Source organism: Poecile atricapillus, chromosome 2, assembly GCF_030490865.1.
Source record: "Poecile atricapillus isolate bPoeAtr1 chromosome 2, bPoeAtr1.hap1, whole genome shotgun sequence".
Taxonomy (NCBI): domain Eukaryota; kingdom Metazoa; phylum Chordata; class Aves; order Passeriformes; family Paridae; genus Poecile; species Poecile atricapillus.
In genome coordinates, this window is record NC_081250.1 from 24,370,474 (window position 1) to 24,389,280 (window position 18,807).

An 18,807-nucleotide genomic window follows, 5' to 3' on the forward strand; every position below is an offset into this window, starting at 1 on the left:
CCAGCGAATGGACATGTCATGGGGCACCCACAACTTCTCTGGGCAACATGTTCCAGTGTCTCACCACTCTCCTAAGGAATTTCTTAGAATTGTAGAATGATAGAAGTGCTTTGGGTTGGAAGGCACCCTAAAGATCATGTAATTCCAATTCCAAAACATTCTTCCTTATGTTCAATATAAATCTACATTCTTTCAATTTAAAACCAGTCCCCCTTGTCCTGACACTACAGGGTCTGGTAAAAACTGTCCCCATATTTCTTATAAGCTCCCTTTATATATCAAAAGGCTGCAATAAAGCCTCCCCAGAGCCTGCACTGCTCCAGGCTGAACAACCCCAGCACTCTTAGCCTGTCCTCATAGGAGACGTGCTCCAGCCCTTTAATCTTCTTCAGGACTCTCCTCCAGGACATGCTCCAACAGATCAGTGTCTGTTTTGTATTGTGGGCTCCAGAGCTGGACGCAGTACTACAGATGGGGTCTCAGGAGAACAGAATAGAGGGAGAGAATCATGACCCTTGACCTGATGGACTCTTGAAACAGCCCAGGACAGTCCTTTGATTTCCTCTGTTTGTTTCTGTGTGCAAATGACAGTTCCTGAAATAAGAAGGGCAGTAATGGCAGCTAAAGAAACAGGAGGATGGATCAGTAGGGTCAGGAAGGAGGCAGTGAATTGGAGAGATGGACACTAAGAGCAGTTTTCCCAGAACCCCAGTCTGAGCCATGGTGTGTGGTGGCAGCCTGAGCAGAGTTTGGCCAAAGTCCCTTCATGATCTTTAGACCTTTGCAAGCAGGACCTAAACAGTTTCTGTCCTGTTTCTTCCTATCTGATCTTGGTCCTGCCTCCTCTTTGCTGTTTCCCATCCCCTCTTTCCATCATGCTGGATGCTGGGAACCACACAAGCCGTGCTGGAGCACCTTGCTCTGACAGAACAGCACAAGATTAGTCCCTCGTCTTTATCCCTTCCACCTCCTTTCTGCTCTCCCAGCACTGGCATGTACTGTTTAGTTTCCCACCCAGCAGCTCAGACTTTGCTGTGTTCCTCCCAGATTTCAGTCTGAGGGAGAAGGACAAGGGGTGCCTGGATGCTCCTTGCACTTTCCTTATATTTCTCAAGCTGCAGACCACAGACATACAAGTAAAAAAGCTGTTGGTGTTACACATGCTACAGTGTTGATTGACATTGTCCTTTGGAAGGACAGTATTTCTATTCAAGAGATGTTCCTGAAAACAGAAGTTTATTTTCTTGTCCAGAAAGATAGCATTTGGGTGACAACATAGTGTGTTAACACAGAAGAAATGAGGACATTACTGTATATGCTCTTCTGAAAAATGTGCATTGAAGTCAGTTGTATGAGAAAGGAGGGGAATACATTTAGGTAATGAGAAAAGCTGATCACCCTGTGGAATGTGGAGACATCATGTGAAGAATGGTGCTCTGTGGAAGTGATGGTGAATGATCATGTCAGGGGGAATTGGTGGGATGCAGAGTCTACACAGGAGAGCAGTAGAGAGATGAAGTTTAAATACCAGTGATCTTGAAAACAAAGGAACCAAACCAGGCTCCTGCAAGGGACTGTCATGTGAGTAACTGGCAGGTAGAAAAAGGGATTTCATAGTTGTCCAAGGCTTAGGTTTATTTTGCATTTCACATTCAGTGTTTTAGACTCTAAATGCAAATGGATATGGATATGCATATTTTGAAACGATAAAATGTGACCCTTCTCATACAGATAGATTTGTGAAATCATGCCCTACTGCTTGTCATAGTAACATGGGACCACATTTGCCAAAGAAAATTCTTCACACATTCTGTACCTGCTGTTATCCCAGCTATACTCAATATACTGATAGCTTAGTCATTCATTTCAAGGCTGGTTTGCCTTGAAAAAGAAACTTTTCCCTTTCTTCTCTTGTTTAAAATGGGATATGTCTCAGTTTGCAGAAAAAGAAGCAGCAAACTAGTTCTGCTTTAAAGCATGTCTGCTGCCTCTCTCACCTGTTTTACAGCAGTACACTATTTTCATTCTATTTTCATTCTATTTTCATTCTATTTTCATTTTAACTGTTTTCCATTAGGAGAATTATTTAATTTTTTTTTTTAAAGTGAATGTGAATTTTTTCTTCTCTGTGCTGGGATCTGATCACAGAATGCAGATGTAATAAGCAGTCTATTTGCATTCCTTGATCTCAGAATAGATTTCTGCCTTCTCCCTGAAGGCTTCCTTCAATTTACATTTCTACAGCATTCCTCACCAAGCACACTACACTGTCTGCCTTCAGATTTTTTTCCAGGATTTTAACAAACCTTCAGGACACAGGTAGCATGGAAAGTAGGAGTTGCCACAAGCTTTTGCTAGGTCCCCAGATGAGACACTAAGCATAAAGTTTACCTCATCGTGTTGGTACTTTGTATGAATCTCCTCATCCCTACCCAATTCCTTCTCCTCTCCTCCAGGTTTTGGCAGTTTGGGGCTCAAGTGAGATAGTTGTCTTCAAGGTACCAGGAGGTACTGGACTCTTCTCAGAATTGAAGCTTCACCCCAAACTGAGTGTACAGAGTACAGAGTTCTCAATTTGCTTTAGAAAACCTAACGTGTTGGTTGTGCAATGTGAAAAAAACCTTCTTTTTCAACAAGAAGCTAATCAGATCTGGCCAAAATGCTGTCTTATTCTGTGCTTTGTTTCTTCCAGCCCTGACACCAATGGAAACTATTATACAAGAAACCATTGACTACACTCGGCAGCGGAAGGTGTTTGGCCAGCCTGTCCTGCACAACCAAACCGTGCACTTCCGCCTGGCTGAGCTGGCAACTGAGGTGGAGCTCCTGCGCTCGCTGCTGCACCGTGCCGTGGGTGAGCTCCCACATCTGCTTCCCAGATGTGCTTCTCTTTGTGCAAAGAACCTTGTCAGGCTAAAGGAACATGGGGAGGTGATTTCCAGAGTGACTGCTTTTTTATCTCTTTTTTTTATTAGCTCTCTATGTAGAAGGCAACGATGTGACAAAATTTGCTTCCATGGCTAAGCTAAAGACAGGTCGTCTGACCCGTGAAGTCACTGATAGCTGTCTCCAGTTTTGGGGAGGAATGGGATTCACCAGTGAAGTTCTTGTGAGCAGGTTTTACAGGTAAGGGAGTGATGAAAATACAAAGTGGCTTTATCTGAAATTTAGGCTCTTAAATGTCTTGTTAAACAATCACCTACTTGCAAAGAACACCAGCTCCTCACCAGTGTGAATGGTCTTGTTCTGCTTCATAGCATGTCACTGAAGTGGGTTGTGGACGCAAGGACACCCAGTGCCATTAGCTTTGGGTAGACATGTGTTGGAACTTACTATTCTTTTGCCAAGTCTTGGCTTTGCATTACAGTTGGGAAGTTTGAACTACTCACAGGTTAGCTTAAATGTCAAATGAAAGAGAAAAACTCAGTATTTTTCCCTGATGGTCCTCTGGTATCTACGGCAGAGTAGAAAAAAGAGAGGAAAAAATTGAGAGCTACCAACCAGTGATATTTTTCTCTTTGCTTTTTGTTTGCTTGTAATCTCGATCACAAGAAGAGAACTAAAACCAGAATCTTTCTTCTAAAATGAATGAAAATCAACTTTATCTTTTTCCCCGGATATGTGTGAACCTGGAGTTCACCACTTGGCTTCTGCAGTAGTCTGTTCTGATAGCAGTCTCCACCCGCTTAGTCACATCAGATACCATGTGAGACGTACGAGAGATGTAATTGCTTCCAGAAAGTCGTTAGATCATTAAAATGGTACAGAGGCCTTTTGGCAAATTGGCTGAAAGTCCCTTCAAATTTTAAGTCTCTATCTACTTAGAACAAAATTCTCCATGAGGAAACAATTTTCTTGGTATCTGGCCTCAGTGTCTTATATTCTGGAGAAGGACCAAAATTGACCTTGGATTCTCTTGCAGTAATAGCTTTCTGTTCAGCCCTTACATAGACAATACCTAATCCAAAGTTAGCCAAATCGGTGGTTCAGTTAGTTGAAAGTTTTGATAAACATGTATGTGTAAAGTGAGAGCAGAACACTTGAGAAAATCTGCAAAAAGTTTGTTTCTTCTTAGGTAGGTTGAGTTATCTTTTCTATTTTTAATAGCATTTTATGAACAAGAATGCCATTGCAGTAAGTCAAGAAATCCTCAATATTTTTGACAAGTGGACTCTTGAAATTTTCTTACAAAGGTACAGACAGCTTTATGATGGTGGTTTTAAGCCAGCTGTCAATATGATGGCTTTCCTTAGTTACTTTTTCACAGCCTTATTTTTACAACTAATGGTCACTGGTGATGGAGGTGTTAAGAGCTACTGCAGTAGGCACTCTGAATAACATGAATCCCTCTCTTGCAGCACTTACTGTAAATCTTGTAGTCTGTTAATGTGTACATGCTTTTACATAGCTTTGTTTTAAGATTTTTTAGCCCAGTATAGTAATGCTAACTGTGAGCAGGGCTTTTCTCTGTAGATTCAAGAGTGATTTCCAAGTATACCAGCACAGTCACATTTTTCCTTAGAAAAAATCCAGAGTGTTTCCTGTTGATGTACACAGTCAGCTGGCTAAAGAAATGTATCTTTCTTCCTCTAATACGAACACTGTTATAAATTACTCTAAAGAGAGTGTGATATTTATACTCTGAAATTTTCTATGAATCAGTAAAATTCCATCACTGAGTAACCAAAGGTCCAGGAAGGGACAAGGAGAGTTTTACCTAAATAAACAGAATATATGTTCAGGTCAGAATCTTGTTAATCTGTAACAATAAGTAAAGCAGCAACTTCCCTAAAGCCGTTCTTTTTAGTACAGCAATCTGAGTAACCATTCACGTCACTGTGATGTTTGTCCAGTAGGAGCAGTGTAATTGCACAGCAGAACATCTAGTCCTAATGTACAAACATTTTTGTAGCATAATTTATGAAGTTCTCAAAGAAATGTCGGTTAGTCTTTGACACATCGGGCTGGTACTCCTCAAAGAACACACAGCACACACAGCATGGTTAGTGCATGAAGTCTCTGAATTTTAGTTATTAGTGTCAGTTAAAGATCATAAACAGAAACGGCACAAAACTGTTCGCCAGCTTACTTTATTCATATCTGACATTTAATCATTAACGTTTTAAACATTGTAGAACAACTGGTATTTCTTAAGTGCCTTTTCTCTAGAAAGCATGAAGAGAGCTGCTTCACCATGTAGATTTCTATACGGGGTTGATTTTACATATGTAAATGTCTTACTTGTACAGATTCTAATATTAGGTTAATTAAAAAAAAATAAAAAAAAGAAGCTTAGAGCCCAAATATCACAAGGTTCATAGAAAAAAACAAGCCAATATAAAACCCATAAAGAATGGACTTTCCAAATTGTACCCTGTCATAGCAGGATTCTGGAGAAGGAAAGCACTAGCCTGGAGTCACGCTTGTTTATTTTTCTCTCCTGTCTGAAAGGCCTTAAAGACATCGTGACTGAACAAACCCATGATCTGTATGAAAAACCCAGGTTAAGAGAGATCAGAGGAAAGAAAATTTTGAGTATCAAGTTTATTGCAACTTTTCAGATTTCATGAGTTTTAAAAAAAATCAGGTGGTGATCCATATATTTTAATAGTAATGATGTGCATTTCAATTGTTATAGGAAGAACTTACATGATCTTCTTAGAACAGTTTAGTTTGTTCAGTTTTTTTTTAATTAAGATTGTTACCAACTTCTAAACACCATGTTTAACTGCTTTGAATTCTTAGAAGTTTCTCTCTTGTGGGCTGTGATAGGGAGAAGTGAACATTTCTTTACTGGCTACATTGTGAAAGACTCAAGAAAGCAATAGTGAAAAATACTGAGTACTCATGTGAAATAGAACTCTAAGTAGCATTGCAAGTGCATAGCTGCAGAAGAAACACATTTTTATTTTTCTCCTCAACTGTCACAAAGTTATTGCAATATGAAAGTCTATTTGTAATTGAGGATAGTTAAAAAACAAACTTCTGTATAATTTTAAGTAGATTTTTTTTTTTATTAGGAATGTATTTCCATCTAGTTTTTTTCTTCACATATATAAAGTTAGTTCAAATACTTCATTCTGTTTCATTTTTTATTTCATTGTTTGTAGTCTTTCATTCTTCACAAAACATGTCTAAACTTGAGTGAGTCCAGACAATTGGGAGTTTTAATGAGTGTTTTTTCATTATAGCAATTTTTAGTTGTACCAAACAAAATTAAACCTATCAATTTCTGCTGACAAAAGCAATTTCCTTTGAAGTCTGTAGCTAGCTTCTGAGACAAGACTTAATACCAGTTCCTGTCATCTGTGAAACAAAATCTGCAGTTTCCACCTTTTTCTGCAGAGACATTGAGAGAGATGCCTGTCTACCACTTTGTTTGACTTGTATGAGTACCTTGAGAAGGAATTTAGGACATGAAGCACATGACATCTGACTTAAAGACAGCAAATCAAAGCAGGTGATGACTTTAAAGTAGAGCTATGCTCTACTCTCTGCATTATGCTCAGAGCAGGCCAAGGTGATGCTCATTCCCTCATCTTGCCCTTCAGAGTGTCCCTGAAGGGGAAGGGACTGGATCATGGGATCTGGCAGGCACAGCTGTGGGCAGTGCCAGCCTGGTCAGAGGCCTGCTGCACTGAGTGGCACCAGCTCAAACTCTTCTCTCTAGAAAAAAGCCTCTTTCAGATTCAGTTTAATTTGGACAGCCTATACGTAATCTTGCTGAGTCTGAAGACATATGTCACAAAATATTAGGCTTGAGGGTTCATCGCTAAAATTTTTTTGAGAAAATTCTTGCCAGTAATAAAACCTTAAAACAGTTAAAACCTAAAAATCATTAGTTATGAGGAAAAAAGGGTAAAGGTTCTCAAGTGCAGTTTGTGCTGAAAAGAAGCAGTGAATAAATGGCCTGGCAAGCAGTGCTACTCTGAGCCATGCAAACCTTGGCAAGGATTAACCGAAGGCCTTCTAGCCAGGGAAGTGGAGAGCAGCATCTCTGAGGGACTGCTGCCATATAGCAGCTATTAGGCAGGCTATTAGGGGAAACCAGGGTTCAAGTAACTAAAACTCGCTTTTTTTCCCCATGTCTGACCCTGATCACTTCCAGAAAAGGGAAAGAAAATTTCTTAGTTTATTTTGGCAGCAGTTTGAAGTTTCCTGAAGACACCTGCACCATAGATAGTACAGCAGGCTCCTCTCAGATGGTTTGGGAACAGAAGGGGCTTCAATCCAATTCCATATGGTTTTCCAGAGGAAAATGTAGTGTAGAGCAGCTCCCAGAGTAGGCTCAGCTAGGTAGGTAATAAATGTACTGGTAGGTAATAAATGGTTCTGGAAGAAGGCACAACTGCAAGCACAACCACATTTTACCAACTTGAAGCTACAGATTTAGTGTGCCATGAGCTGCATTTAGCACATTACAAGATCTAAAATTTTACTTGTGCTGTGAATGGGTACCTGTCTCTGCTTTATGCTTAGGGAAATCACACACAAGGGAGAGCTCAGAGTGGGATAAGGACCAGACCAAATTTTCAGGAAAACTGGGACCAGACCTTTTAGGGGCAGAGTAATAGATACGGCTTAGCTTATGCAAAACAAGGTCCAAATGTCACTCAGGGTGCAGAGGGGTCAGCATGAGCCAACAGATGAATGTTAAACTGCAGACTCTTTTGGATGACACTATTCAGAAATACATTTTCAGGCTGTAAATTAGAGGGTTCTTAATCATTAGAACAACATTGTTATTTCATAACCTTCAAATTAGGGTAGTCAAAGGGAGGTTCTTGTTTCTCCTTCAAGCAATGCTTGACACATTTCTGAAGGCTGTTTGACATGGCTTCTATGGAGAGAGGAAGCATGATTTTCTAGCTGGAGGGCTTTTTTTCCCTGTTGCTACCTAACTACAAGTTATTGATAACCTGGAATGAGTTTGGTAGGTGGGAATAGTTCCTCACCCTCCCTCCTAAGTGCAGTTTTTTAACTTGATATTGAAGAATATTTTTTTTTCATTAAAACATGGATTAATTTTTACCATTTATATCTCTTGATTTGGTTGAGTGAAGTCTTATAATACACAGTGAGTATTTCAGACACATGGGATTTCCCAAATGTAGGTAAACTCTTCACAGGGAATATTTTAGAGGGATAGAACACAGTAGTTGTATTTCTCTCCTTCCTCAGGTTAATTCCCACTCTATCTAAAGAAAACAGCATTTAATGACATTCAACAAGTAGCTAGAAGTTTGGTCCCTCAAAATGACACCTTTACAAACTGCCTGGTGTGCTGCTGGCTGGTTCTTCGTGGTCCTTGGTCGGGGGAAGCCACCACAGGTCGGTGCTCACTTCAGCAGGGCTGCAGGTAGTTCAGGATGTGGTGCTCTGCCATGTGGCATCAAAAAGGTGATGCAGAAATCAAAAGCAAAATGTCACTGTGCCAGATCAAAAGCCTTTACAACAGTAGCCTAACAATACCCTTAAAAAAGTAATTAACTTCTAGTATTTATATATATTGAAATATTTTTGTGCTGTATTAATGCATTCTTGATATATATATATATAGTTCATATCATATAAACTATCAAACCACAAGCATACATTAAATAACTGATACACAAGCTGACTTTACTGTGTCCTCTCCCCCAGCTTCCTTATGGAGTTACTAGCAGGATAGTTAATCCCATGGTTTTGTTTTCTTATGATAAAAGCAAGTTTCTTTCCCAGAAGAGGGCTGCTAGATTAAAATCATTTGAGTTTTTTGTCACAGTCCACTTAAATTAGGGGAAACCTTCTGTCCTGTCTCCCTAGAGGAGAGATCAGCAATAGTCACCTGGATATAGATTCTGTAAGAAATATTCCTTATCTCACCCACAGAGACAAAAATATAATTATCAGCAAATTTGTAGATTTGAAGATACACACAAGCACAAAACATACAAAAGCTGTTCTGTTTTTTTGACACATTTTTATATGTGACAGCCTGACTTGTCTGTCACACACGCCACCAAAGCCAGATCTTACACTGCCTATTTCTAACTTCGTATGAATAAGCCCCACGTGTCCAGGATTCCTGCAGCAGAGCGAGGATTTCTACTGACATCACAGGGGAGTTCTGTGGATTACTTACTTGCTGTTGCTACAGTGAAGATGCCAAATGCTGGGCATTGGCAGGGTCTTTCAGCAGCTTGACAAAGCAGACAGCACTGCAGTACTAAGAACAAGCAACCTAACACTGTTCCAGGTCTGCTGCCTTCAGCAAGGCCCATTGGAAGGTGGGGAATCTTCAGCTTACTAAGCAGTGGTAGTTTAGAATTGTTCTGCTGGTTTTATTGATAGTGGTTTTTTTTCTCCCCAAAGGAGGTCAAAATTTGTGAGTAAAATTGCTCGAGGCTGTAGTAGTTAGCACTCTGGCTAGCACAGGGAACTTGGGCAATACTGTTAGGGATGACTCAGTGATAGTAGTGGCAGGTTTTAAATGAGTGTGGTTAGAAATATCATGTAAATATTCTTGAAGCAGCCATTAATTTTTAAAGCACAGAAGCTCTATAGATTATATAAAACTATACTAGAATACTACACAGAAACTATATAACATTAAAGGTATTATATAATACTAATAAGGCTTTTAGGAGATCTTACATAGCCATTAGGAAAACCTGGATTGGTTAAAAACCAATGAATGGAATGTAATGGAATGCATGGGAATTGTACCCTTTTCATGCAATTCTCCAATACCTCAAGTGCTGGTCAACTCTTTTATGACAGTTAAACAAATTTAAGTGCTGCAACACTTTTTGCTGCTGGCCCTGGAAAAGCTCCCTCCCCTCCTACAGTTCAACTGCAGGCTTAGGCACCTAGAGGTTTAGGACAGGAGCAGCAGGGCTGTTGTGGGAAGCACCACAGACCACCTGCCCAGGAGCCAGTGGATGAGGTGTTCTGCAGGCACGTGGCAATGCGTACGTCATTCTGGGCAAGCTGTCCAGCTGTCACCATCAGAACAGCATGCAAATGTTTAAATGCACCCTTTATATTTCTGCAGGGACTTGAGACTGATGTCAATAGGAGGGGGCACAGACGAAACCATGCTTTCCATCATATGCAAATACATGGATATTCTTCCAAGAAAGTGACGCATCTCCACTCTTCCTTGAAAATTAAGAAAGCAAGAGCATGACTTGTGCTGCACACTGAAGGTGATGAGCAGGCAGTACGCTTTGAGTGGAAAACAGATCAGTAATTTTGCCATCAAAATGCAAATCAAGGTCTTTCACCATTACCACTCTGTGTTTTCTTGTGTCAAATTTTTGTTGATATGAAGCACTCTGAAAGTTTGCAGCGTCCTGCATTCCATTTTTTCAGTGGGTTAAGTTTTCCAATGACCCATGCTAAGCACACAGAAAAAATGTGTTCTTTAATCAAGCTTTATCTACACTTTAGAGCATCTAAGCTGACAATTACGAAACAGAACTTCAATATGAATGGAAGCTATGTAGCTTGATCTCATTTCAGTATGGCTTTGCTTTCAAAGTGAACAATTATGGCACAAACGAATCCCTGCCATAATCAAACCCCTGAACAGTGCCTTTCCTCTCAATTACAGGTACCTTCCCTATCTTTCACTTTTAGCAAGCAGTCATCAAAATGTGCTCTGTCATCTTTGTCAAATCCCTATCAATTTGTACTCCACTCTGTCATGGACTTTTGGTGATGGGAGTAGTGTTAAATTTTTATTTGCAGACTTCCATAAACAATTGTTTAAGTGTTGTGGAGGCCTGAACTTCAGCAGCAATGTACTATGTTTTGTGTGTAATTATTAAGAAAAATATTAAAAATAAACACATTAATATGAAAACTGTGCATAATTACTTAAAGTCTTTCTAAAACAGCCATTTAAGCTGGAAGAGGCACCCTGTATTATTGATTAAAAAAATAAAAATTGCTCCTTAAATACAGCACCATTTAAAAAAAAAAATCCACAGTAGAAAAAAAATGTATATAAACAACACTAGCTAGGATAATACTACAGGACACTTTATTTGTAATTTCATAATTGGTTATTAATGGTAACACATCATACAGTATTTCTAGAAAAGTTTTTCAAAAATTGTAGCTACAATTTCAATATCTAGGAAACTTAAATTTTTTTTTTGAATGTTAAACTCAGCAATATAATAGCCTCAATGATTAGAAACTACTTGGTGAGCCAAAGATAAGATTTCAAAATAAAGTACCTTAATGTGACTGCACCTCCAACAAATGCATTATAATATACTTTAATATAAAATTCAAAATATCTCCCATTGTATTTCAGACATCATGCACTGTAGATTTAGGGACTATCATTAATTAAAAAGTAAACATACTAATGGTAAAAGTTCAAGTGATTCAATGGAATCATTTCAATTTTAAATACTTTAAATATAAAGAAAATATTTGTACTGTGTCCATATTGGTTGGTCCCAATGCTGAAAGGCATTTGCTTAGAAGAGTAGATGTGTAAACACAATCTATCACATTTAAATTAAATAATAAAATCCAGTTTTAAGTAACTTCTTGCCAAAACATGCAGTTTAAACTACTTAAACATTATCAGGAAGTAATTTTTGGGGGTACCACTATTACATTTGCTAGCTTCAGGCCAGCCTTTTAAAAATCCACAGGTAAGATCTATTTAGAAAGATTGGCAATATTCATTGTGCTTTTGCAACTGAAATTACTATATGCTTGAAACTGGAGCTCTAATTTAGAGCATGGCCCAGAATAAAAAACAGAATGAAAAACAAAGCCTTGAAATTCTGCAACTGCTTTTTTCAAATAACCATTGTTCTCTGAATTTTTTCAATCAATTCTAAAAACTATCTTCCCCTAAAAAAATCCATCCCGCTACTCTAGCAGTTTCTGCATATTTACAGATAATCCCCCCAAAAAAGGGGATGATGGAAAAACTCGGATACATTAAGAAAACTATATATAACTTCGCATTAATTGTTAATGCAATTTACAACAATTTCACTGTTTTATCCACAAAATGTGCCACTTTAAATCAATGTCTTCAGTAACCAAGACTGCAGTTGAAATTAGTCAGTGTAAACCAGAGGTAACATGCATCACCTCAGTTTAATAATCCAGTATATTACAAAAAAAACAAATAATGAAAAGAGCATCATGTAGCATAATAGCTTTGTCTGGCTTCCTCTGGAGAGTGTTCTCAGTCTGCCCATAGTTGCACCTAGAAGTCCACCCGTAGAGTCAAAATCATTCTCCTACATTTAAAAAAAACAAAAACAAGCAAACAAAAGAACAAAAAACATGTTACTTTGAGAAAAGAAATACCCTTACTAAATATAGCTTTCTTCAAAGTTTCCAAAATTGAAATTATTTTAGAGGAAAAAATTAACCAGGAAAAACTTTCACCCATTTATTCAGTGCTATTTTTACCCCAAGCCAAAGTAAAGTGTAAGCAAAAAAAGCATTTCTGACTCCCTTATTTTTTGCTTCCTTCTATTCTTGAATACAATTAAATACAAAAGTGCATTTTTAATGATACTAGACATCTTCTAATTGAAAACCTATACTCATAACTGAGGCATAAAGATCTTGGCTGTGCCTTAAGAGCACATCTTATCTTTTTGAACAGAAATACTGATACTGCTGACAAATCAGTCACATGTCACAGTAAACAATAACCTTGACAGTTTATTATTTATTATAATACCAATGTTCATACTAAATGACAGGATGCTTTACATTATTAACTTCTAATTCTGACCCATATTTAATGAAAGCTACTTGCTCAACACTTACCATTTCTGATAACATTTTATTCTGGTTTTTAACTTCTGTTCCAATTTCAATGGAAAGCTAAAAAAAACCAACAAACAACTGAAAACCAAGAAGTATTAAATATGAATAATCAGTTAACACATAGATTAGAGAACCAAGTTGAAAATACATGACATGACTAGCATTTCCCCAGTGAAAGCAACACCTCATATTTTCAAAAAACAAAATAACACGCACAGTATTCTATCAATAACCTTTAAGGAAATAAAGATTTTTTCATCTGAAGAGATGAGTTTAAAGAGTCACAGAAAGTACTCAATGCTCCTCTTCCCCTTTTCCAGATAATATCTTACTTCAATTACTGCATGGACTTTTAAATACTCAAGATCTAGTCAAGTCTGAAGTAGCAATCATCCATTTCCTGGAATAACTGTTAAAACTGCTGGCACACAGCAGAGAGAGCCATGAGCACTGGTTTGACTCTAAGTGTTGCTGGAGTAGACACTTGTAACCTGCAAACACATCTCTTTTGATGAGCTGCTGCTGTGCTATAAACGGGACTTTCTTCAGTGAACTTGAGTAGCCCTTCTCTGCTTTGTGTCACAGAACAGAAGGGCACTGCAGGACAAGGAGGAAAGCTGCATAGACCAGGGAGAGCCAGTCCTGAGACAGTGACCAGGGCCAGCAATGGCCTGGGCAGAAGCCTGAGACAGAGCCAGAAAATGGACTCAGGTTAGGGTTGGAATCAGGAAGGTATGAGACCAGGCACAGCGGGAGCTGCAACACAACTGCTGCATCACAAAGGTGGAAGCCAGCCAGAGAAGCCTTGGCTTAAAGCAGCTCTGGAGTTAAACAAGAGAGAACTGGCACTGAGCCTGACTCTTTGCAGCTATTCCTCTATTATCAGCACACTGGCCTTGAACAACCTGCACAACTCCTGGGATGGAGGGAAACGCACTCCAGGCCCCCATGCTTTGGATTAGTTTGTTTTCACATGTCAAAACTTGAATCTCATTATCTCATACTGATGAATTTCAATCAAGAGTGAAACTGATTCTACATGAGGCTTCTTGGAAGGTTATGTGAAGGTTATTCCATATGCCAAGATTATCTCACTGCACTAAAAGATGCAACTCCAGAAGGAGCTCTTTGGGGCACCATGAACTGCTCTGTTGACATACACAGATTTTGAAATGTAACATACCATAGCAGGAGACAAGAAATTAAATTTGATAACAAAGGTCAAAGTTGGTTTTTTTACCCCTTAACTTGCTCCAAATTCTTATTCTAAACCTGTTAAATTTCTCTTTGAGACTAAACTAATTTTGAGCAACAGAATCAGTAGTAAGATTTTGAGTGAGTTCAGGCCTAAAAAATTCACTGGAATGTGCTTTATAAAACTTTAAGGATTTATTTAATATTTAATATTTATTAATAAGAATTTATTTAATAACTTTAAGAACAAGAAATCCACAAAACTTTAATCTCAGAGCTGTCTTTCAGTTAGACTTGTTTGAAAGAAGTCCTCAATCTCTGAAAGGAATCAGAAACATCAGAACACCAAGCTTTTCCTTCAGAGGATATTAGCATACTATTTCTAAGAGCTGTTTTCACATTACATATTGTTTTTGACTGCAACTCCCATTCCCCATTCTCCTGCATCACTGAGGGTTAAGAAGTAGAGAAAACTGGGAGTGAAGCTGAGCCCAGGAAAAATGGAAAGGTAGTGGCAAAGCATTTTAAGTCTTTTATTTCTCATTACCCTACTGATTTGATTGTCAATAAATTCATTTCCCCAAGTCGAGCCTGTTTTGCCCCTGATGATAATTGGTGAGTGATCTCTCCCTGCCCTTATAGTGATGCACGAACCTTTTATTGTACCTTTTCTTCCCTTGTCCATCCACCTGAGGAATGATAGAGCAGCTTTGGTGGTCACCTGACATCCCAACCAGGTTTACACCATAGTTGTAAATTTGGGTTTTAAACTAAGTCTACTGCTTCCCTGATTCATATAATTGAATTTACTGAATGTGGTGATAGCACTGTAGTTAAATACGTACCGATTTGATGGCACTGACTTTTGTACGCAGGCTTTCTGTTAACCTGTCATTCTCTTCTTCATAAACACTGTAGCCACTGTTGGTATAGCCATAGCTCCCTGCAGCTGCTCCATCACCTGTAAACACAACAGTAGCCAGAGACAGACAACACCACTGGAGCAAGTGCTCCTGGAACAGGGACTCAACCTTCTTCTAAATGCACAAGTTACCCTTCAATATGCAAATAAGACAAGAGAAACTAAGGAATGGCTGTAATTTTTTTCCTTGATAATGTTTTTAGATGAGTTCTTTGGAAATCAATCCAGGTACTTCATGGAGATGTGAAGAAAACATTGAGGCCATTACTTGTGGTAAATCAAACTGAAAATAGGAAAGTTGAGACCATTCTCTAACAAAGAAAAATATCACTTGATCACACATTAAAAGAAGTACTATGATCACATGAGTTTCTTTATAAACAAGACCTTAGAGCAGAAGCCAGGCCTCTGAGCAGAGCACTGCTGCTTCAGTCACCATTCTGCAGTTCTGTTCTCACTCCTGCCTTTTTTTGTGGGTGATGGACATTTAGGGCTGTCCTCCAGACAACTGAGTCAGCAGAGTATGAGGGGCAGAGGGGAATGAAAGCTGCTCAGCCCCACACATTCACTGCCTCCAACATCTAATAAAGATCTGTCTGTCCCTAGAGACAGCAGCTGGACAGCAGCATGGACACAGGAGAATTCGTCATGTCCAGTCAAGACAAAAATCAGTCTCAGACCTCCAATATAAAAATTTAAAGCAATGATGAAAGATCAAGAATTAGAAAGGCAATCAGAAAAGAACTACTATAAGCTTTATGGAGGGGATCCTTAGATCCCACTAGCTTAATTCAACTAATAATCCAGTTACATTAATAAATATTTTTTAAATAGAAACATTTTCTTGCCTAGTCAGAATGGCGCACTAAAATTGAATGCCTTTTAAATACACTTTAAAGACTTTTGTGTTTGGGTGGATTTTTTGATTTTGAGGAAAAAAGTACAGAAGAGACACCAAGCACATTCACATTGAGAGCTCTGTCTCAGAAAATTTCACTGTATGCTTGGCATACATAATATTAGTATTTTAAAATAGAACATTACAATGCTATTTTGATATTTTATATTTACCCATTAAGCTATCCTTTAGACCTAATGAAGACTTTTTCATTCACACCTGTAAGTTGTTACTCTGTAAGTTAAGCTAGACAGATCTTCAACAAGACTGAATCACAGAATCTTCTGAGTTAGAAGGGACCCACAAGGATCATCCAAGTCCAGCTCCTGGCAGTGCACAGAACCATCTTTACAAGGCACACCATGTGCCTGACAGTGTTGTCCAAATGCCTCTGCAACTCTGTCAGGCTTCTTGCTGTGACACTTTCCTGGGGAGCCTGATCCAGTGCCCAACCACCCTCTGGGTGATGAACCTTTCCCTAATATCCAACCTAAACCTCCAATGACACAACTTCAGGCCACTCCCTTGGGTCCTGTCACCAGTCATCAAAGAGAAAAGACCAGTGCCTGCCCCTCCTCTTCCCCTTACCAGGAAGTTGTAGACTGCAATGAAATGTATGTTTTTATTTCATCACAGTGAGTCAAGAAGCCTTTTTACCCTGACCTAAATTAAAAGTACCAATGCCTAACACAGAAATGTAACTAAAATGCTATGATTTTAGTCAGGGTTGTTCCCACTGTATCTGATTTTACAAGTGCATCTAACTACACTGCTTCCTACCAAGTGACAGATGATTTTGATTGTAAGTTAATATACCATACAGCTTCATGCCAAAACACTGAAACTGGCTGTCTTAAATGGCCTGTGACAATGCAGACATGAACAAGTTCCCCAAAGCTTCTCAACAGGCACAGCTGCTTCTTTTTGTTGGAATCTGTCACAGGAAGCACAAGGAAGAAGCCTGGCTACTTGGGAAGCACAGAAACTTCAGCGTGGCAGTTCTATGGGCTGTCCTGCTACACTGCTCATTGACATGTAACAGGGACATGACTGAATATAATTGCAGGCTAAGAGAGAGGTACCAGGTAGCTGGTGACAACTGCAGAAGTGCTGGTACCCAGCTTCTATTTCCAGCCTATTAAATAAAAAGTAGTTCTGAAGTGACAGTGGAATGTCAAAATAAAGCAGAAAATTTTGCTGCAGCTGGTAACAGACGTTTAAGTGTTCTGTTTAACCTTCCAGAAGTTTTTTCTTTTCAAAAAAGTTTCAGGATGATCCTTAAGGCATTGTTTGCTGGTCAGACTAAAAGCAGGCATGCTTTTTCCTCAGAACTCCTTGCATAAACATCCATCCCCTCTTCAGAAACAGCGCACAGCTGGGTGGCCTGCACTCCAACCAAGAGGGAGCTGTCAGTCTGACAAAGGAAAGGACTGAAGACCTAAGCACTATAAAATGCTCACTTTTGAATGACAAACATCCTAACACCTCTCTTGATTCACTAAGAAGCGTTCCCAAGACTTGTTTTATTTCACAAAAATACTACTGCACAATACAAATCTGAAGTGTAAAGTAAATCTAGGGCAGTGTCAGATGGAACTGGTTTAGCCCTGTATCCTTTCTAGGAGGAAGCCCCAGAACTCAGTCACACATTTTGGAAGAGTAAACATCTCCTAAGCTTTACAGTGCCGTCACAGCACCCACATGGTTGTAGAACATGACGTGGGAGTTCAAAGTTTCCTTTTAGTCATCATCATGACTGCTGGCTGAAAAATGAGGCCTCAGCTGCTCAAAAAACTCAGCAGGAACTTCCCAATTTGCACCAGATTATATCTGTATTAAATTTATAATAATTGAGGTTCTTGGTTGTTTACAACATGGTAGGAAAACATGCAGAAGTACTTAAAAAAACTAAACAAATGAACAATTTCTGAATTTGGAAAGGACAAGAAATCTGCCTATCCATGGGAATACAGCTCAAACTAACATTTAGGTGTTAAAACAATTAAACAACAAATGTTAGTTAATGGGGACAAATGTAATGTTAAATGGGGAAAGACTATTTACAAGAGCATGTAGTGACAGGGCAAAGGGAATAGGTTCAAAGAGACAGTAGGTATAAATACAATATTAGAAAAGAATGCTTTACTGAAAGAGATGTGAGGCACTGGAACAGGCTGCCCAAAGAAGCTGTGCATGCCCCATCGCTGGAAGTGTTCAAGGCCAGGTTGGATGGGCCTCGGAGCAACCTGAGTAAGGTGTCACGGCATGGGAGGGGGGCGGACCCAGGTGGTCTCTGGAGTCACTTCCACACCAAATCCTGATTCTGTGATAAACACAAACCCTAGAGCTGCTCCCTAAGTCCAGCTGGGCCAGAAGGGGAGGCAGAGGCAGGGGTGCCTTTCCCCGCCCAAGCTCCCGAGCCCTGCCACAACCCTGCACCCACGGGCACAGCCCCTCATGCCCTCACAGCCCCCCCCGCCTCCCGCGTCCCCAGCCCTGACAGGGACCGGGCACCGCCCGTGTCGCGGCCCGGCCCGGCCTCGCCGCCGCGCTTACCCAGCCCCGCGCGCCTCATGGCTCTGCCCTAAGCTGCCGCGGGAGGAGCGGGACGAGGAGAAGGAGGAAGAAGAACAAGGGGAGGATGAGGAGGAGGCCGGGAGCGCCGCAGGGACACGGCGGGGCTTGGCGCGGCGGCCGCGGACCCTTCACCCGCGAGCGCCACGACAGCGCTACGCGCGCGGCCCGCTGGGTGCGCGCCCGGGGCGCGCCGGGGCCGCGCGGGGGCTGCTGGGGGCTGTAGTCCCGGTGGAGGGCCTTTACAAACTGCCAAAAAAATTAAAATTAATTGCTGAGAGGAGCTTCTCACTCCTTTTTTCCCTCCACCGTTGGTTTAGAAGTAACAGGCATGCCACTGTAGTATACAGAAACTTAGACTGGAAACTTGAAGATTACATTATTACTGAATGATTTAAATTTTGGTTTTGAAGATAAT

General features: G+C 39.9%; 2 protein-coding genes across 2 annotated transcripts in view; one reads left to right on the forward strand and one right to left on the reverse strand.

The window, feature by feature from the left end:
- Window positions 1-10,865, forward strand: part of LOC131575275 (probable acyl-CoA dehydrogenase 6) — a 77,856-nt gene extending 66,991 nt beyond the window's left edge. Inside the window, exons 7-9 of the mRNA XM_058830467.1 lie at window positions 2,693-2,854; window positions 2,976-3,126; window positions 10,037-10,865. Coding sequence (XP_058686450.1) covers window positions 2,693-2,854; window positions 2,976-3,126; window positions 10,037-10,127 — 404 coding nt within the window. The 3' untranslated portion in view covers window positions 10,128-10,865. The remainder of the gene's footprint in view (window positions 1-2,692; window positions 2,855-2,975; window positions 3,127-10,036) is intronic.
- A 142-nt stretch (window positions 10,866-11,007) lies between these two features.
- BET1 (Bet1 golgi vesicular membrane trafficking protein) lies at window positions 11,008-18,576 on the reverse strand. Its single transcript, XM_058830469.1, has 4 exons — window positions 18,372-18,576; window positions 14,841-14,956; window positions 12,802-12,858; window positions 11,008-12,260 (listed from the first exon to the last, which is right to left on the reverse strand). The coding sequence occupies exons 1-4, from the start codon at window positions 18,388-18,390 to the stop codon at window positions 12,105-12,107; spliced, it is 348 nt and encodes a 115-aa protein (XP_058686452.1). The 5' UTR covers window positions 18,391-18,576; the 3' UTR covers window positions 11,008-12,104.
- Between the last annotated feature and the right edge of the window lie 231 nt (window positions 18,577-18,807).

Bases quoted from the DNA above. Each gene is read 5' to 3' on its own strand.
- BET1 (XM_058830469.1), bottom strand. The intron at 12,859-14,840 runs GTACGTATTTAA...GGTTTTTTTTAG, and splicing joins AAGTCAGTGCCATCAAATCG to CTTTCCATTGAAATTGGAAC. The intron at 12,261-12,801 runs GTAAGTGTTGAG...TTTTAAATGTAG, and splicing joins ATAAAATGTTATCAGAAATG to GAGAATGATTTTGACTCTAC.